At 47.9% G+C, this 25,563-nt stretch overlaps 7 protein-coding genes across 7 annotated transcripts; 3 read left to right on the forward strand and 4 right to left on the reverse strand.

Annotated features, from left to right (window-relative positions):
• Window positions 1–210: 210 nt before the first annotated feature.
• On the reverse strand, window positions 211–3,048 carry I303_102520 (uncharacterized protein; the record flags this gene model as incomplete). Its single annotated transcript, XM_065968568.1, has 2 exons — window positions 211–759; window positions 805–3,048. 2 exons carry the CDS (start codon window positions 3,046–3,048, stop codon window positions 211–213), a joined length of 2,793 nt encoding a protein of 930 aa, XP_065824640.1.
• Window positions 3,049–3,948: 900 nt separating this feature from the next.
• Window positions 3,949–5,603, reverse strand: I303_102521 (uncharacterized protein; the record flags this gene model as incomplete). Its single annotated transcript, XM_018405875.1, has 6 exons — window positions 3,949–4,014; window positions 4,098–4,559; window positions 4,697–4,948; window positions 5,046–5,203; window positions 5,329–5,406; window positions 5,489–5,603. The coding sequence occupies 6 exons, from the start codon at window positions 5,601–5,603 to the stop codon at window positions 3,949–3,951; spliced, it is 1,131 nt and encodes a 376-aa protein (XP_018264369.1).
• A 540-nt stretch (window positions 5,604–6,143) lies between these two features.
• On the forward strand, window positions 6,144–8,043 carry I303_102522 (uncharacterized protein; the record flags this gene model as incomplete). The annotated part of the gene is made up of 5 exons (XM_018405876.1): window positions 6,144–6,239; window positions 6,309–6,371; window positions 6,489–6,646; window positions 6,758–7,018; window positions 7,179–8,043. The coding sequence occupies 5 exons, from the start codon at window positions 6,144–6,146 to the stop codon at window positions 8,041–8,043; spliced, it is 1,443 nt and encodes a 480-aa protein (XP_018264370.1).
• Window positions 8,044–8,759: 716 nt separating this feature from the next.
• On the reverse strand, window positions 8,760–11,399 carry I303_102523 (uncharacterized protein; the record flags this gene model as incomplete). The annotated part of the gene is made up of 4 exons (XM_065968569.1): window positions 8,760–9,140; window positions 9,255–9,381; window positions 9,512–9,986; window positions 10,094–11,399. 4 exons carry the CDS (start codon window positions 11,397–11,399, stop codon window positions 8,760–8,762), a joined length of 2,289 nt encoding a protein of 762 aa, XP_065824641.1.
• An 827-nt stretch (window positions 11,400–12,226) lies between these two features.
• On the forward strand, window positions 12,227–14,213 carry I303_102524 (uncharacterized protein; the record flags this gene model as incomplete). Its single annotated transcript, XM_018405878.1, has 10 exons — window positions 12,227–12,365; window positions 12,441–12,578; window positions 12,653–12,754; window positions 12,822–12,923; window positions 12,983–13,059; window positions 13,114–13,199; window positions 13,258–13,388; window positions 13,486–13,555; window positions 13,681–13,948; window positions 14,103–14,213. 10 exons carry the CDS (start codon window positions 12,227–12,229, stop codon window positions 14,211–14,213), a joined length of 1,224 nt encoding a protein of 407 aa, XP_018264372.1.
• A 259-nt stretch (window positions 14,214–14,472) lies between these two features.
• I303_102525 (uncharacterized protein) lies at window positions 14,473–18,647 on the reverse strand (the record flags this gene model as incomplete). Its single annotated transcript, XM_018405879.1, has 3 exons — window positions 14,473–15,892; window positions 16,077–16,236; window positions 16,391–18,647. 3 exons carry the CDS (start codon window positions 18,645–18,647, stop codon window positions 14,473–14,475), a joined length of 3,837 nt encoding a protein of 1,278 aa, XP_018264373.1.
• A 2,336-nt stretch (window positions 18,648–20,983) lies between these two features.
• Window positions 20,984–25,340, forward strand: I303_102526 (uncharacterized protein; the record flags this gene model as incomplete). Its single annotated transcript, XM_018405880.1, has 4 exons — window positions 20,984–21,616; window positions 21,667–21,751; window positions 21,808–25,219; window positions 25,316–25,340. 4 exons carry the CDS (start codon window positions 20,984–20,986, stop codon window positions 25,338–25,340), a joined length of 4,155 nt encoding a protein of 1,384 aa, XP_018264374.1.
• Window positions 25,341–25,563: the final 223 nt, after the last annotated feature.

Here is a 25,563-nt window from a genome sequence, read left to right on the forward strand (position 1 = left end):
AATGGGTTGGGATGGGATGAACAACTGAAAATGGCTGACAAAAATCAAATATCACGAATCACGAATTGAAGTGAAGTGGATTGCGATGGTATGGAGAACATTATATAAGTGAGAAATTCAGGAGAAATCGTAAATCATCAAAAATCGTAACACAGAATCAAATCACTCGAGCTAAGTCCCAGTCCCCATCCCACCAGCAAATCCTAATCCCTAATCCCTCATAACTTTCTTACTTTTCCTCCTCCTTACAGACCCATTCCCATTGCCCCCTCTTGCCGCCCCAGCTCCAGCTACTGCTCCGGGTCTTCTGCCCCTTCCTCGTCCCCAATCATTATTCCCCTCCCGCGCATCCCACTCTTCTCCCTCTAGCACCAACTCACGCGGAGCAAAGGACCCAGGAGACTGAATCGCCAAGATCGGCGTAGGTGATTTCGACTTTCGCGGAGTAGCCAGATGACTCAGGTATTCCGGGATAGTCGGTACGGGCGGTACAGGCGGGATCGTCTCTTGTTTCGGTGCGACGGGGAGAAGTAATGCCGCTTTCAAAGATTTGATGGATCGTTTTTTACCAAGATTGTTCGAAATCGAAGTTGATTCCCTTGAAGTTGACGTTGACGTTGAAGCTGAAGTTGAAGACGAGGCCGGTGGTGTTGAACCCCAAGCGACATCCGCGGATGCTTTCGCATCCACTGTCGCGTGAGACGATCTCTTCGAAGGTGGTGTGAACGGTTTATAGAAGAACGATTTGGAATAATCAATCTCATGTGTCGAATCTTGTGGACCAAATAAACCATTCACAATCACCTCTCCCTCTCCCTCTCCTCCACTTTCACCTCGTTGTCCCGAATGTCTCGATTTGTAAGGCGACCATCCGGCATGTTTACCTTGTTCATCCCAATCTATTCTCGGACTTAATACCAAACCATCTTCATCTCCGCCACCACCTCCGGATAACGCACCGTATTCAGGCATACCCGCACCGGTGCCTAGAACTGCTTCTCTGAGCTTAGCAAGCGAAGGTCGATATTTTAACAATCCTATAGATTTCGATTGATGAATCACCCTCGTCTTCGTTTTGGTCTTGGGTATCGGTGGTAAATCCCCTGCATCGTTCGAGATGGAATCGCAAATCACGGGTGTGTTGGTTATTGTTATTGGCGATGCTGGTTTGGCTGAAGAGATCTTGATAGGTCCTCGAGGTTGAGAAAGCACGCTTTGAGCTTGCACTTGAGCATGGATCTGTGCTTGTGCTTGAGTGGAGGTGGAATCGATTGATCTGGGAGTACCAAGTAAAGCTGATCTGATCGTTCCTAGCCATCCTTCAGGTAATGGTTCTGCCGTAGAAGAGGCTGATGCAATCGCTGTTTGTCGTAAAGCGGGTGTTGAATGGGCTATACGCAATTTCGTGGCTCGATCTCCATATTTCAGTGTTTTCTTCTTTGGCTGTTCCTCGTCGACAATTGCGGCCGACATTTGAACTTGGGGAATCGTTGGAAGCGGTATATCCGGTACACATATGTTACTCTCGTAGTCTTCTTCTTCAGGTAGATCAGAAATCTGACTTTCTGGGGAATCAGCATCGAAATCCAATGAATCCACATTGATCGTGGATTTTAGGATCCTTCGTCCAGCTTCGTTGATCTGATCAATCATCTCCATATCTATATCGAGCTCATCTTGAACTTGATACTGGTTCTGATACTCCGTGAACTCGTTGATTTCTCTTACTGCCCTATCTTCACTCCCCTCCCTTTCTTGCGTTTGCATTTGCGGATGAGTGATGGTCGATACAGTCTCATCCCCTTCGAACGATTTCGAGAAGATCGAGGATGCATCTCGTTCTCGAAGAGAGTTGGCGATCGATACCGGATTGCTATTTGAAGTCGCGGATGAGCCCAGAGAATAAAGGGAAGTATGGTCATTCATTCCCATCTGGTAGAACGCTTCGTCTTCCGTACATTGCGCTTCGTAGTCTTCAGGCAATGGCGAATAACCGTATTCCCCTTCGTCGATATTGACAGGAGGCGGAGGAGATTGTATGGTGTTGTTGACGTTGAAGACGTCTACATGATTGGTGTTGGTGTTGGTGTAGGCGTTGGCGTTGATAGCAGTATATCCACTGGCTTGCGCCCTCGCGTTAGAAGCAGGATTTGGATTTGAAGTGATTCGCTGAGTGGGCAGAGGAGGACGTTCTTCTTGAGGAGGAGAATCTGTACCTGCCCTCCTTGTTCCCGTCCTCGGTCCAGTCCCCGTCCTGGTCCTAGCAGATACTCCACCTAACTCGACAGTTGATTTGACTTTCCTCGCCCGCGGGCGGACACCTTCGCCGTTTTTAGCTAGACCCAGCCCAACTTCAGTCGAGGTCTCATAGCTCGAATTAGCCGTTGTCGAGCTATCCGAGCTGACCAATTTGGGTCTTGTCGTCGATGTGGCTGCAGAGGCAATCCCAGTCCATCCATTCCACCATGAATTGCTGCTCCCCTCTTCTTTGGTACTACCTGATAGTGCTGGTTGTTGCTGGATATTCAATGATCGAAGGATTGAGGAGGATGATTTCATCGGGAGGGCAGGTTCGAATTCAGTGATATGTTGATGTTTCATCATCCGTTCGCTACTTTCTTCCGAGAACGTCCTATCCATAGCCATACCTAGAGGCATAGGCATAGGCATGGTATTTGAGGGGGGCGAACGTATGAATCCATATGTATCGTATAATGAATCGACTTCGTCTTCCCCTACCTCGTCAAAGGTCTTCTTGATCCCCCTATTCCTACTGCGGAGCTGATTTTTCAGCTTCTCAGCTTCCGGGGTGAAGACCCGCACGTCCTTATAGCCTGCTTGTTGGAGTAGATCCGCCAAAGAGGAGTATTCGTGTAACGGGACGGAGGAAGAGGATGTGGAAGGGGGCGAACCGATCGAAGAGTCGATAGAAGGGGTAGGATACCCCCTTGTAGGTCGAGAGGGACCGGAGGCGGATACGCCGGTTTGTGTAGGATCATTGGAGTGAGACAAATGAGAAGGGTATCGTGAGGGAGTAGTGGTAGTCATTGTGAGTGCTGTGTGTGAAAGCTGAGCTTGAGGATAAGTTGAGGCAATAAGGTGGAAGGAAGAAAGATCAGCCATCAACTTTCTTGCTGCTCAGTCTTGACAGGCGATCTACATTGCAGTGCAGCGTACTTACAGGGTTTTGGGTTACGTTGAGTGAGGTCTGTGCGACCAGTATGAACCTTTTCCTCGGATCCCTATCTCGTCAGGTCCGACAGGTCTGAGCACAAGTAGAAGTCGACCGGTCAGGTCGTTGTTGCTGATTACTGGGTATGTCTTGTCGATCGCTATCGCTTGAAAGGGTCTTGAAGGTACGATTTACAGTCAAGGAAAGGAACGCAAGTGAAGTACTCGTTTGTCTTGGGAATCTCGTTTCGTTTTGTCGTTTTATCGTGTCGTTGTTATTCGTATTTTTCGTATCACGCCAATCCAATCTATCTCATTATTCACCTACCAGCTGAAGTTATGAAGTTCTTGCTCGTCGTCATGAATGTGATGATCATTCACTTGCTGGGCCATTGACAAAAGCAACAAGTCCAGAATGAATGACTGAATGCGAAAGTGAAAATCAAAGCAGGCCAAGCGACAAACAAGAGCAACAACGACAAATTCAGGGAATCCAGTTTCTCCCAAACAAGTCAGTCGCGTAGCGGCTGGTTGATATTTCACATTGCAAGGGACAAAATATCCCCTGTGCTCGCAGTGCTTACATCTGAATACGTACTGTCCCTACATTCATACATACATACACAGAACCAGCATGCAGATACAAACACTACTTCTGTGATTGAATGCGTAATGCGTGCTCAGGAACGAATACAACGTAATCATTAGACCAGAGACATCGGAATTATGATTCAATTGATCAACTAGTCGAGTCTGACCCAATACAGCATACAGTATCTACAAGTTGTAAGCGGCTACAAGTCTCTCCATCCTCAGAGCCTGTCTACATAGCGGACACTCAAGCTAAGCAGAGCAAGCAATCATAAGCTAGGCATCCAATCACCACACAGTATGACAAGTAGCTTCATCCAGACCCCGGGACTCACTTTCTCTAGTCCACCCAGACATCCCCAACAGAAAACATGCCCGCACTCCGTAACAGCCGTCGTACCCCCACTTCCTGCGCTTGTCCCTCTACTCTCCAAACACAGCGTACACTGTCTCTCTGGCAGATTCAGCGCTTCTTCGTCCAAGTACGTGTTGGGCTGATCATATTGCTTATGTGGGTCAGCCTGGAGTAAGATGGTCTCTTCGGCCGTTAGGGGCGGAGTGAGGGGCGGTGAGAGAGGGAGAATGTCGTCTTTGTATGGCGTCGGTAAGCCTATACTTGTCTGTGTTTGCGTCTGTGTCTGTAGGGAGTCGCTTTGGCCTTCAAAATCGATGGATGAATAAGCGGAGGCCGAAACGCTTCGGATCAGACGATGGAGTAAGGGTAAAGCGACCATCAGACCTAGGGGCTCGTATGTTGGCGGTTGGCTTTCGTATGGTTTTGGCGGTTGAGTGGATACCTAAGCCAGCGTACGAGCGTATCAGTCATCAACTGAAGTTGCTACTTTCCCATGTTCGAACAATTTGTTCGTGAACGAGTGTATTTCGTGCTTGAATAGAGGAGAAGCTTGGAGGATATCAGACAGAATCAACGTACATATGTGACCCCGGTGATCCTCCTAGCTAGTTCGAAGAACTTTCCCCGGAACAAGAACAACATCATATGTAACTCAGGAATGATCCTGCCCACCGGCGAATCTATCAGCTTGGCCAGAGCTATCTTCGCCTTGTCTAGCCTTGTTGGCCTGTTCTGATGTTGCGGAGATAGGTCGTTGCGCAGATAATTCGATGTGACCGGTGAAAAGATCAGCGAAGGAAGAAGGATGAGTAGAATCGTGAATATACGTCTCTGCACCATCGCCAAAACAGTATAGAAAGATGTCAGCTCGTTTCGTATTGTCTCATGAGCTGCAAGAGGAGAAGCGAACGAGCAGAAGATGATTTACTCGTTTAGAAGGTAATCTACCCATGCGCAAATGGAATGGTAAGATATCTGTGTATTCTTCGCCTATCGTTTGATGACCCCTTCCAAAGGTTAGGGAGAGGTAGACGCCTTTGACTAGAAGATCGATAATAAGCTGCTTCCGAGCTAGCCATCGTGTACCTAAGTATCAGACCAAAAACAGACTGCATAATCAGCGCTCTGCGTGGCGTGCAGTGATGTGCTATCTCCTTGACGATCTGTAGCAAGCAGGGTACAACAGCAGGAGTAGTAGGCATATGACTCACCAGCTATATTGCGTACAGTCTCAGAAACTAGATCGATCAATTTGCTGATCTGACTTGAATCTCTTTGGTACGATTTGACTGTGTTGATGTTACATGCCAGTGAGCTTGTATGGTCCTATGTGTTGGGGTTTCAGATGAGATCGTTGGAAGTGGAACTCACGTATTTGACGCTGAGCAGCATACTCAAATCTAGTTTCATGTGTATCATCGTCCCGGTCGAGGTCAGGCAAAGACGGAGGAGGAAGGCGGGAGGATGACGCTATCGGTTGATCCATTTTCAGCAGTTCCTTGACGCTTGAGGTCCGTCAAGAGGTGGTTGCTCGAATTGATGTGCCGGCTGGGGCCAAAGTAATTCAGGTTGATTGGTGCGACGGATGAAGAGCAGCGTCAATGTGGTACAGTTCATGGCTTGATTTCAATCAACGAAGAGACCAATGTCGAGAAAGAGTTTCCGGTTGTTCGGATATCCATTTCCAGTAAGGGATTACAAATGATTTCTTAGGAGATCTCAAGGAGACATTGAATTTGATTAGGATTTAGATTCTAATCTGCAAATTACCCTGAAATTCGAGGTTTTAGGTGGCAAAAACTGAACCAGCTTAACTTGACTTGATGTGATATCGCTTGTTGCATGTTGATGTCTTTTTCGCATTCTTCGTGGACTTGGACTTACCTTTGATCCATCTATACTACTAATCCGAGCGACCGCTGCGATACGCTATCACTTGTAGTAGCGCTAAGGGGGATTGAATATCTTCTCATCGTAGGAGAAGACCGCCCAATCAGGGCGTTGCCTCGACCCGAGTACAGACACGATGACATATACGGATTACCCCACATTCTCCGATAGTCCGTTCTTCTTCGACCGGCGTACAGCGAGTCTACCGGAGGAAGAAGATGGTATAGTCAGAGTGAGCTGGCCCTTCCGCATCAGACTCTACTGCAAGGATAGCTGAGCTCACACATGCTGTTGACGATAGGCGCATTCCAAAACTAGGGTAGCGTATTATCATCCGAAAGATGTCGGGAATTATCATTATGGCGTGAGTCATCTCGCTTCAATTCTCAACCTTGTCCAATCAGTACAGTGTACAGTGTGAAGTGGTATAAACTGAATGTCTGCTAACTTGATTGAATGGGACTGGGAACGTGTCTACCAGGAACGCCATCCGATGAGACCGCATCGTATGGAATTGACCAACCAGCTGGTATTGGGGTACAACCTGCACGAGCGGATGAGCATGCATTCCCCTAGGAAAGCTACCGAGACGGAGTTGTTGGAATTCCATGATGCAGATTATGTGGACTTTTTGAAACGGTGAGTATACCTCTACTTTTTGATTATGAAATCCTTTGGGTATAGCATAAAATCAAGAAGGTGTAAACAAAAGTGTTGGAATTGATGTAGTGGTTGTACTGGAACGTATAGGGTAACACCGAAAAACGCTCAGAATCTTACGAAAGATTGGACCAAATTTAATGTAGGAGACGACTGTCCGATATTCCATGACCTGTTTTCATTCTGCCAACAATACTCCGGCGCATCTCTCGCTGCTGCCAGGAAGCTATCGAGCGACTCGGCTGATATAGCCATCAATTGGAGTGGGGGGCTGCATCATGCCAAGAAAGGGGAAGCGAGCGGGTTTTGTTATGTCAACGATATTGTATTAGCTATCTTGGAGCTGCTGAGGTGGGTTTATCTGTTCTCTTATCTCCTCTACTCCTGCTTTCTCTGCCATCGATCCTTTCCTCGCTACTATTCTCCATAACATGACCATCGATGGACACCAAACAAGCTGCTAGTGGACATGGGAAGCGTTATCCGTGCTAATCCCTTACATCGCATCTAGGTATCACCCCCGAGTCCTATACATCGACATCGACATCCACCACGGCGACGGCGTCCAAGAAGCCTTCTACCTTTCCAACCGCGTCTTAACCGTCTCATTCCACAAATACTCTGCCGACTTCTTCCCCGGCACAGGCAACCTATCCGAGATCGGATCCGACCTCGGCAAATATTTCTCTCTCAACGTTCCCTTGCAGGACGGGATAGACGACGAATCATACATCTCCCTCTTCAAGTCCGTCATGGAATCCACCATAACCATCTTCCGACCTTCTTCGATCGTCTTGCAATGTGGCGCAGATTCCCTAGGTTGCGACCGGCTCGGAACATTCAACCTCTCCATAGCGGCCCATGGAGAATGTGTGAGGTTCATAAAGAGCTTTAACCTGCCGTTGTTGGTACTGGGTGGAGGGGGGTATAGGCAGAGTTCAGTAGCTCGATGTTGGACGTACGAAACGGGAGTGTGTCTAGGCTTGAAATTGGACGATGAATTACCAGAGACGAATTATTCGGAATTCTTTGGACCGGATTATAAATTACACCCACCCTTAACGGGAAAGATCCAGAATATGAATACGAGGCAGAGTCTGGAGAAGATCAGGATGGTGATTAGGGAGAAATTGAGGTATCTCGGAGGAGCACCCAGTGTGCAGATGCAGGAAATTCCGAATGATCTGATGGGGTTCCTCAACGTCGAAGAAGTCAACAAAGATGAAAGGGCAGAGAATGGGGAAGAGCAAGATAAGCGGCAAGAAGGGAAATTGAGGGATGCGGATCTGCTGGAGAGGGAAAGGAATGGGTTGGGAGGAGGGGATTCGGGGGGAATACCATTAGGTCAGAGTAGGAGGAAGACGATGAGAATGTGATTTAGGGAAAAGGCTTATGGAAAACGGAAAACGAAATATCAAGTGTGGGACATGGAGCACGGAAAAAAGGTTATTGGTGCTATCTTACAGAGTTGCGAGGGAAGGATGACTTATCTTGGTGAAATCTCGCCCAAAATCAATTAAATCAACTCAACTCAACTCAAATAAAATCAAATTATGTCAGACTCTCGAGGTTGAATACCGCCGGCGCCGACGGGATGTACAAGTAATGGCAAATGTAGTCCTTGTTGTATTGGTCAATAGAATTCATCTGTATTTTGGAAAGGAATGTACGTGAACCATATAAGGTAGACACGCATCGACCAGCTCCCGAATCGAAGGCAGATCGGCTCTTTGCTTGACTCTGATGGAGCCGCGCAAGTGCAAAGTGATATATCGAGACAAGTCCTTTTATAAGATTACATCCTGATATCTTGAAATGCTAGGTATATCAATAGGTTGAGTAATGAGATTATGACTTCTAATCTGGATCACGCCGGTCCGATCCACCAATCTGTCAATGTCAAGACACCATCCCTTAAGCTTCTTCTATAATTTGGTCTGATGTGTTTTGATTTGATTTGACTTGATCCCATACGATAAGGCCTGATATACATATACGCTTGAGATGCCTTTTCTCCTTTTCCCTTTTCCCTTCTCCCATTTTTTTCTTCTTCTTCTTCGGAACCGAAGCCTTGTACCATGGAGACTGAAGACTATAAGATCTTACTATGTACTCTCCTTCTTTTCCACCACCTCCTAATCATCCAAGCTCCCAAGCCAATTATACCCTGTATCAATCCTACCTTGAACCACCATCCTAATCCCCCAGTACTACTACTGCCATTACCTGTTTCATTCGAGTTCGAATTAAGCCTTTCTTTATTCGATAGATCTCTCAAGGCCTCTCGTTCGATCGACGCATGAGAATGGTCCTCCATCCCTAATCCTACTCTAGCTCTGGGTGAATCCACTTCGCGTCGATCTATATCTCTACCTTCCAAGTGCTCTAGTTGTTCTAGGTGTAAAGAATCCGGATGAGTTAGGTGTAAATCCAATTTATGGCGAACGTCCAGTAATATATCGTATTGCCATTCCTACCGTACCGACATGGCATTAGCGATCATGTAACATCACGTCTCTCATCCCCTCGAAGAACAGAAAGAATAGAATGCTATATTTTGGCGAAGGAAAGGGACACATTAACTCACCCCCACAGAAGCCATCTCTTGATCCCATAACTGTACAGACGACCGCATCGCCAGCGCAGATTCCAATAAACCCTTTTGAGATGTTTCAAGATGCTCGACTCGTCTTTGTAATTTCTCCAGATGTGTGCTGTTGTGTGAACATACTCAAAATCAGTACAAGCTCGAGTAAAATTGTCAATCATTATATATGAAGGTCGACGATCGAAAATGAGATCGATCCGAAATCCAGATCCGAGACAGAACGAGAGAAAACTCACGAAATAGCAGGATCCAAATTCCCAATTCCACCTCCCTTGTTCCCCTTCTTCCTCGGCGCAACATTACTAGCCAAAATGTCCACTCTGCGATGCAGATGATCTATAGCCTCCAACATACGTTGTTGGGAATGTTCAAGGATATCATCCATGACTTCCGATCCAGTCGAGAATCCAGCCGGCGAAACTTCCACTGCTGCAGGAATCTCTTTCTCGTCCTCCTCGACACTGTCTTCCGTGGAATCTCGTTTTTCCCCTTCCTGTGCTGACTCTGGTTTATCACCGCCTGTTCCGCCTCCTTGTGCTGCCTCATGATCTTGCTCTTTCTGGGCTTTTTCTACTTTCTGACGCTGTTCGTGGATTTCTTTAGGGGGTATGGCTTGTTGTTTCGCCTCGTTGTTATCTATGTCATGAGGTAATGGCGGGAGATCGTGTTTCGGTGGATTCGACTTATCGTATAATCCGTCTATACAGACGACTGTCGGAAGAGGAACAGATATTTCATCAATTCCATTCCCCCTCATCGCGAGCAATTCATCAAAGAAGGGCGATTTGACTTGATTGGGTAACAGTAATTCCACTTACCATACTGGAAATCATGATTCTGAAATCCTGGCTGAAACTCCGATTCCTTTATTGTCGCCTCATTGAACAGGAATGGCATGGGATCAGGATTGACTGGATCGTCGAAACACCTCGCCGACTTTTTACCTTGATGCGTCGCCTCATCCCAATTGCCCTTCACTTTCCAATGCTCCAATCCTGCTGCAGCAATTCCAAAACCCATATACCGTCCTTTCAAACCATTGTTCAATACCGTCCCGCCTTTCAGGATAGTCTCTGTATCGTCCGACCAGACTGTCGATCCTATTCCAATACCGACCCGTATACTCCTACTGGCCGCATCGATGATATTCTGCTTGACTACTACTCCGCTATAGTCCCCATCAAAGGGCGTCTGATCAACCAATAGAATTCCCGCCATGGAGGACAGAGACCGCGCGGTGATGTGATTGGCATGAACGAGGGTGCCGGGAGAACAATAGACGACTATCGAGGCGTCGGTATTATCGTAAAACGTGTTATCGCGGACGAAGGAATCTTTACACGCGATCGAGAGACCATCGGCAAGTGGTCTTCCCAACGGAGACATTTCCGGATCTTCACCGTCGATGTCGGGATCGTATTCTTCCCCAACTGGCCCAATCTCGTTCTTGTCCACTACTGCACCAGTACATTGCAATTTATCGCCTTCTCTAATATGCACACCGGTAAATCCTCGCGGGTTCTTCACCCAGCAATTCTTCACACTTTGCCCTTCGTTCCCACCGAGAACTACTAACCCCGTAGCATCGTCTGAATTTACTATACGACCGAGCTTCTTCCTGTTCCCGTCGATGATCAGACTCCGAACTCCGACTCTTGCACAACGTCTACAATCCCCTTGAATCGCTGTGGAGGTCTTGACACCCTCGACTCGAAGGATCGCACGTTCCGAACCGGTAGGATACCCGAAGGTGGCTATCTCCTGGTCGGCGGCAGTGAAGACGATTGTGCCGGATAGACGGTACAGCTTGTTGGGACACAAGTAGACCTTGGCCCCCGGGCCGCCGTCGATGAACATCTGATTTATCGAGTCGTAATCTGCGAATCGGACACACGGCGGTGCGGCAGTCACGAGGGGTAGTAACATGGCCAAAAGACATGCGAGGAGGAGCAGTGTGGTCGGGGTCGAAGAGGACGAGGAGGTGAAACGGCGTGTTGAAGAGGTTGGAGATGATTGATGAGAAGACAAATGGCGGGACCGCAAGATGGGGATATCCGTGGAAGTGGGATCAGAGACGCGACGACGCCTGCGTTTGGCGGGACGATCTAAGAGAGTCTCGAGCATGTCGCTAGGCTTTGAGGGTGAATCACGGGGCTTCCTACTGGCAGAGGTAGATGATGATGAGGATGACGAAGATGACGATGATGCGTAGTGGCCATCCATCGCGTCGGATTGAGAGTACACTCTCAGATGAGGTCGGGCAGCCGGTCCTGACTTGGTGTCGTGTGGTATCGTGTTGGCGGAGCACCTATCGCTTGAGAAGGGTACAGGTACTTTCGGGCAGAAGGACAGAGTGCAATCGTCTGGTGACCTAGGGCAGAAAGAGACGTCGCAGTCAACGAAGCATGATTTCACACACTAAGATGTGAGCTAGAATACAAATATATCTTTGGAATTCCGAAAGAAACATGAGAGGAAGTCGGACGCGAATGACCGTAGGGTGGATAAGGATAAATTCAGGGACGCAGCCAAAATCGAACCAAATAATACCGTCACAGTAACAAACCTTATTCCGAGCGATTAGAAATATCTCTATTAGATATTGAAAGTAAATCGTATTTGTGATTAGAAATTCAAGCCTACACTTGGCGTGAGGTGCTGCCGAGTGGAGGTTAACCACTACGAGTAGTACTCCGAAATATCTGCGTCTGTGCGTTGTGAGTTGTTTGATATCTTATCTTGACTACCGTTTCATCCGCAAATACATCGTCAAGGTAACCAAGATAGACCCAATCATACAGAAGCACAGTCATGATGTGGGTGAGGAGTATATAGCGTCGACCCCATCCCGAACTCTTATTCCTTTCCTTCTACCTCTCACATCGACAATCTCATTCCTCGACTGATCTTCGGCCGCACACGACTCGGAGACAGCTCATCCACCGTTCAATATGGGTCCGAATGGCAGTAGCGAGAACGAGAAGGATAACTTGCATCACGCAAAAGATGCCGGTGTCCGACCTGTAGCTGTGGCTCCTCTGGACACGAGACAACCTCATATGGTATTTGACAATTTCAACTTGGATGTCGGTGGGTCTATCAATTCTTCCCTTCGCTTTTGGAGGACATTCAAAGCCTTGCAGCTGATGAGCGGCAGCCTTGCAGTGATCAAAGTATTGGCATCGACCATCTTTTCGCCTTTCTTCGTAGTCTTCTTACCGATCACATTCCTCTCCCAGACGCATTCCACTCATCCCTCTTTCATCTTCTCCTGTGTATGGACAGCTCTGGTCTGCTGCGTCGGTGAGTATGCCCTTCACACACTCCGACAATCCCTCTATGATGGAGAGGAATCATACCTGATGGAGGTCGTGTAGCTACTTGGAACCACATCGATAGAGTGTACAAATCAGGTGGAAATTGGTTATTCGGACCCAAGAAGCTGAATTGGGATGAACAGATTGTACTAATCACTGGTGGTAAGCTAGCTGATAACAGACCCCTCGATGCGCTGGGAAGCTTGATTCCAGCTAAGTTAATTCTTAGGTGGATCCGGTGTTGGCGCTCTTCTAGCTGAAACACTAGCAATGCGAAATGTATCCGTTGTTGTACTCATCAAAGATCCGCCGAAATTCGAGACTGATAATGGTCAGCTCTCTGGCTCTATTTCATCGAGTAAGCATCAGCTGATCTGATTTCATTCGTAGGGAATATAAATACGTACATCTGCGACGTATCTCATTATAAAGCCGTCGAAGCTGTCGCCGAGCAAATCAGAGAAGAGGTAAGCAGTCCAGCTAATCCGGGAGATCCCCCCCAGCTGACCGGGGAATGGTAGGTCGGTGATCCTACTATACTGGTGAATAATGCTGGTGTTGTACAAGGAAAATTACTTCTTGATCTGACCGAAGAAGACATACATAAGTCAGCTACCTCAACGATCGCGGTTCAGGAGGACGTAGCTGATCAGCGCGGCAAACAGTACTTTTGGTTCTAATACTTTATCTCACTTCTGGATACTGAAAGCTTTCTTGCCGGCTTTGATCAGGCGTGGGATGGGTCATGTAGTCACTATGTCCAGCGTGATGGGTGTTGTCGGAGCCGCTCAGATGAGTGAGTCTTCTTGGTTCCCCAATAATCTCTGAGGTGTCGACTTTGCCTCTTCCTGGATTGGAAGAATCGCTAAATATATTAATCTGAATGGGTCTAGCCGATTACTGCGCGAGCAAAGCGGCTTTGATAAGTCTTAACCAGTCATTGCGATTCGAGCTCGATAACAGGTCAGTCTATTCTATTCGTTTGAATCTGCATCTGCATTTCCCTTTCTCTGGTTATCGCTCTTTCCTCGCATGTACAAGTAAGGAACCACTTTCGCTTGATTAGACCTCACACATATGAGATACAGGTACAAAACACCCAACATCCATACCACCCTGCTCCTCCCTTCTTTCATCCAGACCGACCTATTTTCCAAAACGATCTTGCCCACTTCGAGGATCTTCAACTTCTTTTGTCCGCCTATCCAGCCCCACGTCATCGTCAAGCGAATCATAGAGAACCTCGACCAGGGTACTTCGGAGATCATCAGGCTGCCGTTTTATACCCAACTATCCAGGTTCTTAGGGGATGGCGTGGGGGTTGTGCCCTCCTGGACGAGGGATATGATACAGCGTGTGAGTGGAGTATAGTCAAGTCTTTCAGTCTTCTTGGATTATGGTACGGTGTATACCGGGAATGATGAACAAAAGAATGACAGATACAGGCTGAGACGGTGCTGCTGATGAGGTCGCTGCACATGTGCTAATTCTTCGATGAAATGCAATATAGATCGCAGGTGCGGATCATGCGATGAGGGCGTACGGCCCTAAACCCGATGCAGCTGAGCGACTGGCCCTAGAGAAAGAACGAAAGAAGGGATCGGGTTCCACGGATCGATAGCAATAGAGAGCACCAATACTTTCAATTTGATCCACCCAGAAATGAATTCCTCTCGGGGCCGGGAGAAGGAATGAGTATCGGTGGGGTCCTGTCCTGCGGTAAGGGTGACTACCATGCAATGCAATATGCATAAAATATATACAGTACATACAATTTCACCCTATCAATTTGGTGCGACCACTGACAATGACAACGATGGCCATGACCAGAATGATAGTGAGGCATTGGGGCATCGAGGCAACGTAGTCGTAGTCGCACCCTACTCGCCACCAGTGATCTCCCCCTCCTCTGCACCAAGTAACCATCCCACACCCCTCACTAACGCTCTCCTACCCATCTGTCTGACTCGTTCGGCTTCCTCGGATGGAGACAGATTCTCGAATAGGTCTTTCGGCGTGTGTGATTGTGCTTGTGTTAGTGTTTGTGATTGTGTGTGTCCGTCGAAATCATAATCATTATCACCCATCCTAGATCTAGGTCTAGACGCAGATACAGATGTACTCCTTCCTTCACCAGGACCAGGACCTGCCCCAGGTATTGGCGACCGGGCACTAGACCTCGAAGTACTCCTCGATAGACTGAATGGTAATTGTCCCAAACCTAAATTCGGCAAGACGGGCGAACCGCCCAAGTGAGGTGATCCCGAATAATTCATCTTACTTCTCAATCCATCAAATCTACTGCCTATGTTGATATTCATTTCTAAGAGTTTAGCAGCTTTAGCAGCTGTTCTTGAACCTAATACCCTCTCTTCGACCAACGGTATATCGCCATGTCCAGGTTCATTGCCGAAGTGCGGCTTTGTAAGACCTTCAGCTTGAGATTGCTGAGATTGAGAATGAGAGTGAGGCGAGAGTCTTCCATTCTGTCGTTTCCTCTTCAACTCCAGTTCCAACTTGATCCGTCCTTCTTCCAATAACCTAAATGTCGATAAGATACGAGGTATCTCTGAAGGGGGACAGAATTCTAGGGCGTAGCTTAATAAAGTCATTTTGGACGGTATATCCAGATTACTCTGTGCTTGTGCTTGTTCTAGTATTATTGACGAAGTTGAGCTTGACTCTGATTTTGGTTCTGGGACCGGACTCGACAGATCGTATGCCAACTTCCAGAACTCATCGATCAGTTGATTCTGTTTTTCTTCTTGACCTTGACTCGCATTGGGACTTGATGAGGCGGCACTCCGCATCCCATCATCTCTGCTGTTCTGCTTCTTCGCGCGATTCGATGTCGATCTCACTTTCGATACTTTGCGCACCGTATCGACCGTCTTCTCAACACAATCTTTACTCCTCGGATAATCATGATACTTGAACGCCGATCGTCCAATCATGAGGCGTATCAGACCGTCCCTGACTTCCGCTCTGAATTTGGCACTCGCATCGGTATTCTCTGAAGACGAAGGTGAAGCCGCAGACGAGGAGGGTTTTTGGGAAGAAGGTATAAGTTTATTGGCTAGATCCAGTATCATGTCTGGATATTTATATGAATCCCTCGAATTGTCCAATAAATCTTCGATCAATTTTAACGGATTAGGCGAATATCGAATTTCAGCTGGAGATAATGTTGTGGATGTTCCTCCCGACGAGGTGGAAGAAGAAAAGGTGGTTAGGCGAGAAGTAGCTTCTATAAATGATTTTTCCGATAGTATAGCATTTGTCGGAGGAGAAAGGGCGAGGCTATTGATATGCGGTATGGTTGTATACATCATGGTCATACATCACATTAGCATCGTTGGTCCTCTTCTCGACATCCATTTCAATTTGATCAGAGCCTTCCATATGATCATTGAATGAGGATGAGAGTCCAGTCGCCAAGGAATCGAAGAATCAAGGGACGAAAGGCGATGCGTAGAAAACTCACACATCGTAAGCCAACTTCATATCTCCAGTATGTAAATTCCCACTTTCCGCCGAAAGATAGAATTCCTTCGAAATTTCCAGTACAACTTCTTCGATCAGTTGATCGTCGATTGAGTGTTCTTTGTTCAATCGCTGGATGATCTTGCGCGATACATCGAAATCTGGCAAACAGCACATAGCACAGCGCATTTATCACCTCATCAGCTTATCGACCTTGACCTTCATTCAGAAGCGAACATGACTGTGTTGGGTTGAGCCGGCAATATGAGAGACGGAGTGAGGAAGAATGCTGAATTGTGGATCCAACCAACTCACTGCCCGATCTCAGCACACCGCTCAAAAATATCTTCCCCCTTTCTCTCTTACTCAATAACCCCAATGCACCTCTCAACAACTCCTGCATCTGATCTTCACCACCACTTAATCGATTCATATCGCTCCACAGACTTATCCACCTATCTTCCATCATTCCCGCTGCCATCCCCATTCCCGACCCGTTGGCTATGGCTACTTGTTTCCTCACCAGCTTCTCCGCAAGGTTGCGCTGATCATCCTTATTCTTACTCCCCTGCAGAAGATAATTCAGGCCTGTATGGACTTGCCATTTACTCAATATCTCCCCGCTCTCCAGATGTATATCCAGTATATCCAGTGCCCTGGACAGACTCGAGAATGGCAACGGATGGAAAAAGAGGAACAGGTCTTTCGTCGTTGGCTGTTGTTGTTGTCGTTGGTGTTGGTGTTGATTGTTTTCTGTTTGCCCAGCTTCCCTAGCTAGTCCCGTGGACCCAGTTACTCCCGAAATAGACGTCGGGGTAGGCGTGATAAACGCCGCTATCGATTCCAGCGTCGTAGAAGTCAATTCCGAATCACTCTCTATATCCGTCCCGTCCAACTCCCAGACAGGCAAACACTCAAAAATACTACTCATCACTCCCCAATCTCTCGCATTTGGCGTTTGAGTCGTCGTACCGTACAACAGCGCTAATGCTAGTCGAGCCACATCTAGGTCATTCTTAATAATCCTCTCATTGGGCGGTAATGTCGCTTTAGAATTTTCGAAGATCGGTAACCCCCTCTCTAGATCCAAGGTCAATATACAATCGTATAACAGTTGTTCAACGATATCTTTACTTGGTTGTCCAGCTCTTTCCGCTCGGGATTCCAATACGTATAAATAAGGAAGTACGAGTCGTCGGAGATCGCTTACTATGCTCTCGGGGGAAGAGTTGGAGAGATATGCTTGGATTATAGTTTCAGAAGAGGATTTTCGCCATTCGCCCAGATTCCATCGCGCGTGTTGAGTAGGAGTCAGGTTGGAGTCGTATACCAATCTAGAGAGTAATGAGAGGTCTTCGCCTACTTCGTCTAGCCCATTTACGCCGAGAGAGGCGCCATGTTGGACGAAGGCGAGTTGGTTATCCAGAATACCGGTCGAGTCGAGGGAAGTTATGTGGTCGATATACCATTGTGTCAATTCCAAACTTGTTAGTGGTTCTAGCTTTAGTCCGGGCTGTGATTGCGGTCGAGGATTGAATGTGGGTATGGATGGTTGAAGATGGGTTTTATTGAGGATGTCAAATAGAGTCCGAGGCGCAGAAGTGGAGGCGGGAGATAACCATTTTTCGAGGTCGTCTTCGCCTAGCGAAGGGAGGAGATGGAGAGCTTCTAACTCTGTAGGACTTATCCATCCTGGAACAGCATCTAGAATTGCGAACCTATAGGGGTACACTTCTGGATGGTGCCGCTCGCAAACAGTTTTCAGCGCCACTAAGCAAGCTGAAGAGGCGAAATCAAGTGCGGAGGTATATACTGGCTGAGAGAGGAATGAAGGGAGTGTGAGAGGTAGTTCAACTTTGAAGCTGTCGGTCTGAGAAGAATCAGAGATAGGCTCTAATTTCGATGTTGAGGCTTTCGGCGATTCCACTTCGGATGTGGACCATGGATCATCTAGTAAAGCTGAGGGAGTCTTAGGTTTTTGGCTGAGATCGTCTTCTCCCCAAGGATCATCTAGTTCCATCTCTTCGTTCTTGCTCACTTCATCCTGTGGTTCTGCTGCCCCTACCCCTGTCTCCTTGAAAGCAGATCCTCGAACCTCGCCAGTGATTTCTGACTTGCTTGAAGGTGTTGGCGATATTATGTCCCAGGTATCAAGCCGTCTCCTAATTTCTTCTAGGTAGACATACCCCTTTATCACCTCTTCTCGGGTCTTATCTTTGTCCTGTCCTATCAACTGGGTGACATCGAAATCTATCTTGTTCTCGTACGACTTGTACTCATCTTCCAGCCCAGTGTAGTCTGCCGAACCCCGCTGTTGTCCTAGCTGCACGATCAGCCGTATGACCTGCACATCATGTATATCCCCTCTTCCGATTAGGTCTCGGGACAGAGAGAGGACTTCGGAGTCTGATAATGCTGCGAAAGTGGATTCTATGGTAGGTAGAGTCAATTGCTCCGAGGGGAGTTCTAAGAGTTCGGTCGGTGTGAGGGGGATAGAAGTGGGTAAAGGGTCTAGTAAAGCCGTCGAAGGCTGTTCGGATTCGATCTCCGCTTCTGCCTCTTCTGGAGCCATCTTGGGCATCCGTCTTCCAGGGGCTCGGTATGCTTGCGCTTGGATTGAAGCTCAATAAGTTGAAGTTATACCATCCTTCGACGGTCTACTGATTGGGACAGAGTACAGTCGGACAGAGGTTTCGAAGAGCGATGTGATGAGACGTCATCACTTTTACTCAAGTAACTTATTTGGGCAATCCACTTATGCTGGATGTTTCAGGACTCTTTTCTGATTAAGCTTATTATCTTTGGTCTTGGCTTTTAGCGTCGTTTTGCCCTTCATGCTATACGAGCACCAATCTACAAACGATCGCATGCGGGATCCCAATCGAAGTTTTCAACAGATCATGACTGAGGCGTTGTAATGTAGAAATGCGAGGGTCAAGGGCGGCTTCTTCTTGAAATCCTCTGTGAAGCTTTCGGTGCAGAATGCGTTGCATGTAGCCGTAATGTGACATCGTGCAAATGATCGACCTTCTCCGCTTGTAATCTACAAGTACCGCTGATTTCCCAAGAATACGCCCAGACAACGACCTGCTTACGTCTTGGCCGTGTCAACGACATACAAGTCATTAGAAGGTGACGAGGGGCATCAGCAGATACAGTGGGGAGATGACCATCAAAAGGCGTGTATACAACGCCACAACTGGTAGTTACCATAAAAGTGCTCCCTTGACGTGCCTCGAAATACATCTTGCTTGCGTCGTCGTCATTCACATGGAGATGGTCTGTAAGAGATTGCAATGTCAACACTGTGTGCGTGCAGGCTTCGTCGATCATCTTGTCGGATGATCGATCCGACAAGATGATCGATGATCAATAAGCGTAGAATAATATCGTAAACACCTTGTTCATTTGAAGCTAAAATTCAAAGTCAAAGCGGGTCAAACAAAGAAAAGCAGGAAGACGACGCGTCGACCCAATTCATCAACAACGAAAAGAAAAACGCGCTCACTAGAAAGATGAAACGATAAAATCATCAAAATTACTGTAATAGGTAATAAAGAGACAAGTTGACATTTGTTTACGGTTACGGGATTGAATAATTGTCCGGATATCTCTCTCATAGGAAAAAGTAAACTCACCTGAGTGAATGAGAGGATGTGGTCAAAGCGTCAATAACAAAACAATCATCGAGCATCATCAAGCATCAATCATTCTCTAGATATTACATACCATTGACCGGCTGTTATTGTATAACACCTAATAGTCACGAGTGCAGGCGTGAACTGACCAAGGTAAACAACTGCGGTGATATCCTGCGATCCGACCAAAATATCAGACCGTCAACGACAAGAACGAAGAACAAAGACCATCAAGGACAAGTTCGAGGACAAAGGCACGCACTGATCACTTTACCAGTATACGACCTAGTAAAAGCACAACAACCAACAACCCACACATTCGCATATCTCCACTGTACCAACGTACCAACAGACCAACAAACCAATCAATACCCGCGTTTCACCCTCTCAGTGAGACCGATTTACCCTTAGTTAGATCAAAGAGCAAAAAGCACAAACCACAAACCACACCACACCTTATACCACACACCCAATCCCCTTGTATAATCAACGCGACCATCTCACCTGCAACTACACCATCGTCATTCGTCCGTTCGTCACCCTCTCATCCACGCATCACAGCAATCAGGAGGTCTCCTTTCGATACGCTCATGATTCAACTGTTCACCTCTTCAACCTAGCAGCTTTGGGACAGGACCAGGATAGATTTCGATCTGGACGAAGGGTAGGAATCAGGACAAAGAGGTCAGACTCAGAGTAAGGATAGCAGGTCAGGGATTCCAATACAATACAAGACAGGACAACACGAGACATTCAACGTTTCGACTAATTCGTCGACTGCTGGTTTGGTAAATTTGAGTGAGTACCACCTACCAACACTATCCTAGTCATCTTTGGTATCGTTGTTTGCTTCACCACGAAGCGACTGATTGACGCACACTCCTTTCACCCTTGTATCGCTTAAACTGGATCAAGAGGGGTGCTTTAGACGTGTGCTCAATACACACACCTACAACGTTCCATCCTCTTCTCCACCTTGATCAATTGGACCTCCTCTTTTGGACTGCATTCGCATAGACCTTTGCTTTGGTATCTAGTTCGATGTTTCGGGTCGGTCATGCGCAATTAAGCCCAAGCCCAAGCACCGGCTCAAGCGAAAGCTGACTTGTTTATTTGATCGTTGGCACATCCGTTAAATCTTCCACTTCACCTTCATAAAATTCTGCATCGTCATCCGTCCAATCCTGCAGTCTTCCAACAACATTCAACGACATTCGCCGTTCAGCAACAGACCCGAAATCCCTTCATGACATCCGTATTGTCGTACTCAATGGCCGACCCTTTCGCGGCCACTCCGCAATATTCCTCGCCTCAGGGCTATCAACCACAAACTCATCCTCAACCTGGCTATCGAGCTTCTACCGGTCCAGGTCAAGTCATGGCTTCCGCAACGGACGAGTTCGGCTCTTACAGCCCAGGTCATGCTCCTATCCCAGGCCCATCACAATCGACCTCCTCAGCAGCTCAGAGAGGTAACAGGCAATCCATGCCTATGCCTCTGCCAGTACCCGAACCTATCGCCTCAACATCCCACGCATACGCCTCGTCCCATACTCACACAGCTCAACCGCAACCACAACCCCAACGAGCGGCAAATCGTAGATCCCATAATCCAACAACCACCCTTGGGAACTCCTCACCACCGAAAGCGGAATATCTGACCGATGAATATGTATTGCATCCCTCGGTCTTTGCTTACAAACAGGCTCACCCTCGCCGGCCCATGATAGGCTTCGGGCCGTACGTCTTGCTGCAGACGCTAGGTGAAGGAGAATTCGGGAAAGTCAAGCTTGGCGTACACACGGACTACGGAGTAGAAGTGGCAATCAAATTGATCCGACGCGGTAGCTTGGATGATGAGGTCAGAGCGAGCAAGGTCGAGAGGGAGATTGACGTGTTAAAGGTGAGTCAATTCAACGAAGTATTCCGAATCAGGGCTAATGCGAAGAACAGACCCTAAAACATCCTAACATCGTACGAATGTTCGATGTGATAGACACTGAGAAGTACATCGGTATTGTCCTGGAGTATGCTGGAGGTGAGTCGATTTGCCTCACATGCAGGTCAAGCCGGTGCTGATTGCATTCTCTGCAGGTGGTGAACTGTTCGAGCATATCCTAGCCAACCGATATTTGAAGGAGAAAGACGCACAGAAGCTTTTCGCTCAACTGATATCTGGTGTCGACTATCTTCATCGAAAACATATCGTTCACCGAGACTTGAAATTGGAGAATCTGCTACTCGACAAACATCGTAATATCATCATCACTGATTTTGGATTTGCCAATCGCTTCGATCACGCTCAGGACGACTTGATGGCCACCAGTTGCGGTAGTCCGTGTTACGCTGCTCCTGAATTAGTCGTCTCCGAAGGTCTATATGTTGGATCCGCCGTCGATATATGGTCGTGTGGTGTTATCCTCTACGCGATGCTTTCAGGATATCTCCCATACGACGATGATCCTCAAAACCCTGATGGCGACAATATCAATTTGCTCTACAAGTACATCATGAACACCAAGCTCAACTTCCCCGAACACATGTCGCCTCTCGCCAAGTCTCTTCTGCAAATCATGCTCGTTCCCTTACCGGAACATCGGTGCACCATAGATCAAATTATGGGACATCCATGGCTGGCAAGCTACAAAGACATGTTTGAGAGGTCTGTTGATGAACACGAATACGTCTTCCAGGAAGCCATGTACCGAAAAAGCCAACAAGCGAAGAGGGAATTGTCGGAACGAAAGAGGATACAAGCTGAAGCGAAAGAGCAGAAGGCGATGATGCAACGAAGCCAGTCTAGTGTTCCTGGTACTACCGTTACTGCAAGTATGCTGGATTACCAACGGCGCAGAGACCAACGACATCAGTCTGCGCTACCCACTACTTCAACCATGCCAGAATTCCTCAACAATGCAGGACACAGAACTCCACCGCTAGAATCAAGACATACGGTACCTAACCCTCTGCCAGCTCCGACTCACGCCAACCTCCTTCCTGAGGCTGCCATGGTCGTGTCACCGGAAAGTATGCCAACGCCTACCATGCCTACCTTACTCAATCCTTCGCCTTCTGGATCGCCGCCCAAAAAGGTCGAAGCCAGTCCCGTCCCCGCTGTCAACACTCCTACCGAGTCTATTGCGGTTGATTCCGTTATGGCCGTCGAGAATGAATCTCTCGCTACCCCCATGGTCACGCCTCCGATTGAGACTGAACAGAATGCTCGACCGCCGATGTCTTCGAATAAGAACAGGCATACGATACAAGTTGAATATGACGGTGAGGCTTCTTACGAGCGAATGCAAGAAGCGATGCAAGCTAAACGACGTGGCGAAGATGTCGAGCAAGTGCCAGAGAGGCAGGCCGAACACCTCGCTCCTGTTATGGCGGTCAGGCAAGGTGGCTCGAGCGACGTGGAGATGGAGTCTGGATCTTCGGATAACGAGCATTCTCGGCTCAAAGCGGCCAATCAAGACGAGGAAGCCACTCCTGAGAATACCCCCGTCATCACACCCGCTCCCGAGCTTGCTGCTCTCCCTGTCCCTGAAGTCCGAGAGGAGACATCTTCTACAGCAAACATTCTTGTATCACCATCGACACCGTCGAAGAAGCAAGGTGTTCCGAACATTCCTCAATCGCCTTCAACACCAAGAGCCCCACAGCCCGCAGCCGAACTCATCATTGCCACTCCAAAGGCTGAAAAGGTTGCTCCGCCGACACCTACTCCCAAAGCCTCTCTTGCTGAGCGTAGGAGGCACGATTCGATGCCACCGCCCTCGAGTGTTCCAGCACCCAAGACAACAAGGCCTCATCCAGGTCTCACCCCCGCTGGTCTGCCCAAAGCGCCGCCGCCAAGGAGAGAAAGGTATAGGAAGGGTATGTCGCTCGATAAATTCGGTCTGGCCAAACTTCTGGGACAAACCTCTCAATCGAATGACGAAAATCGAAGTGGCCCACCTTCTGCTTCCGCTTCTGCTATAAACTTGGTGGCTGGTCATGCAAAACGCGCCTCGATGTCATTGTCGCGACCCGGAACAGCTGATCCGGAGAAGAAATCTCGAAGAAAGACATTGCAACTCATGGTCAACCGATCCGGCTCAAAGGACGATCGATCAACTCCTCAAACTCCTATCACTCCCAGTGCGCCTACGCCGCTCACAGCAAGGGATATGAACGGTGCTGGTGCCCAAGCTCCCTCAAAGCCATCGCCAGTGGTGGAAAGAGAAGGCATCCAGCCGGTTCCTAACCCTCCAGCCGGTCAATCCTCCCCGTCGATCGTCACCGTGGATGCGTTGTCCGCTCAACAGTCCACCTCGCCGCACAACCACAAGAATGGAAACGCCTCTAGTAAAGCGGCTAAGAAAGTCATGGATTGGTTCCGACGAAAATCTTTGGCCAAAGATACGTTAGTCAACCTCAAATCGCCAGGCCTGAAATCGGATTCTCAGTCCTCTTTCGTTAGAGTGTCCCCAGCCAGACCAACTACCTCGCGTGTGGTCCAAGGTGGATCAACTGCTAATTTGGCAATGTCAAGCGTCAGCTCTATTGGACACACGACCGAAGGACCAATCATCAATGTATCTGTTTCCGATGAGCCTAGAGAAGGTCAACAAGCTCAACCTGAATCTGCTACCCTTCCTGCTGCTACCTCCTCTCGCAGCGCCCCATCGACCCACTCCAATGCCGAGCCAGCTCGGGTACCCCTCGGAGAAGCTATCAATAAGACCAATGTCCAATCCACATCTGACCTTCTCTCTCCAGCCAGAGCTAGAGTCCCCACCCCTGAGCGATCCAAGTCCCATCGTGTGTCTCCAAACGTCACTCCTCGTACATCCTCTGCTCTCAACCAAACGACTGTGCCTGCTACTACCACCAGAACCAGGAGCACAAGTGAGGACGTCAAGATGAGGGTCCATACCGGATTAGTCGACCAATCTGCACTATCATCAAAACCACCCAAGGAAGTGATGAAGGAAGTTTTGGTGGTACTTCAAGAAATGGGTATGGAGATCAAGCGAGAGAACGAATACAGATTACGATGTACGCGAGCTCGTCGAAGAAAGGCAGGTCCCACTACAGCCTTGGGTTCCGTTATCAGTGTCGGATCAGGCATGAGCCCGTTCACGCTTATGGGTAATGCAAGCGCATCCAAAACGGATTCAAGGGGATTACCATTACCCATGTCCCCCTCAACAGGCGGTATATCAGGTGGTCTGAAAGGCATGTTGTTGAGAAGAGGATCATCGTATAATGGATCTTCCCAACATCTCCCTCGGACCGATTCATCGAATGAGATTTTCGGTTCGCCTTCTGCTGCTTCAACACCGATTTTACCAACAACGAACGAGCCTTTGTACGGCGAACACTCGGTCGATTCGGGAGACGAAGTGAAATTTGTAATTGAATTATGCCGGATCAAGAATTTGCCGGGATTGTATTTGTTGAATATCAAAAGACTTAGAGGAAGTGTCTGGAGTTTCAAGTTTATTTACCAGACTGTTTTAGAGTGAGTTGAACTCATTTGATCTGATCTGATCCGATCTGATTTGCGTTTTGATTACTTGTTGATCCGATGCTGATTATGATGTTTTGTGTTATCCAGGCGAACTTCCACGCTCACTCATTAATTACATTCCAATTTATCGTATAGTTTAGTTCCACCACCCAACATCGTGAGTCCATGTACCAATTTCTGTATGTCCAGTGCCGTTCATTCGGACCCAAGGCTGATTGAGAGTGCTTTAATGATAGACTATCAATTATGCCCTTCTTGTTCGCCTTCAAACGACTCACTCTTAATTCCTCATCCTCATCCTCAAGATAGTCTCCTCCTTCAATTTCTCTCACGCG

This window comes from Kwoniella dejecticola, chromosome 3 (genome assembly GCF_000512565.2).
Source record: "Kwoniella dejecticola CBS 10117 chromosome 3, complete sequence".
NCBI classification, from domain to species: domain Eukaryota; kingdom Fungi; phylum Basidiomycota; class Tremellomycetes; order Tremellales; family Cryptococcaceae; genus Kwoniella; species Kwoniella dejecticola.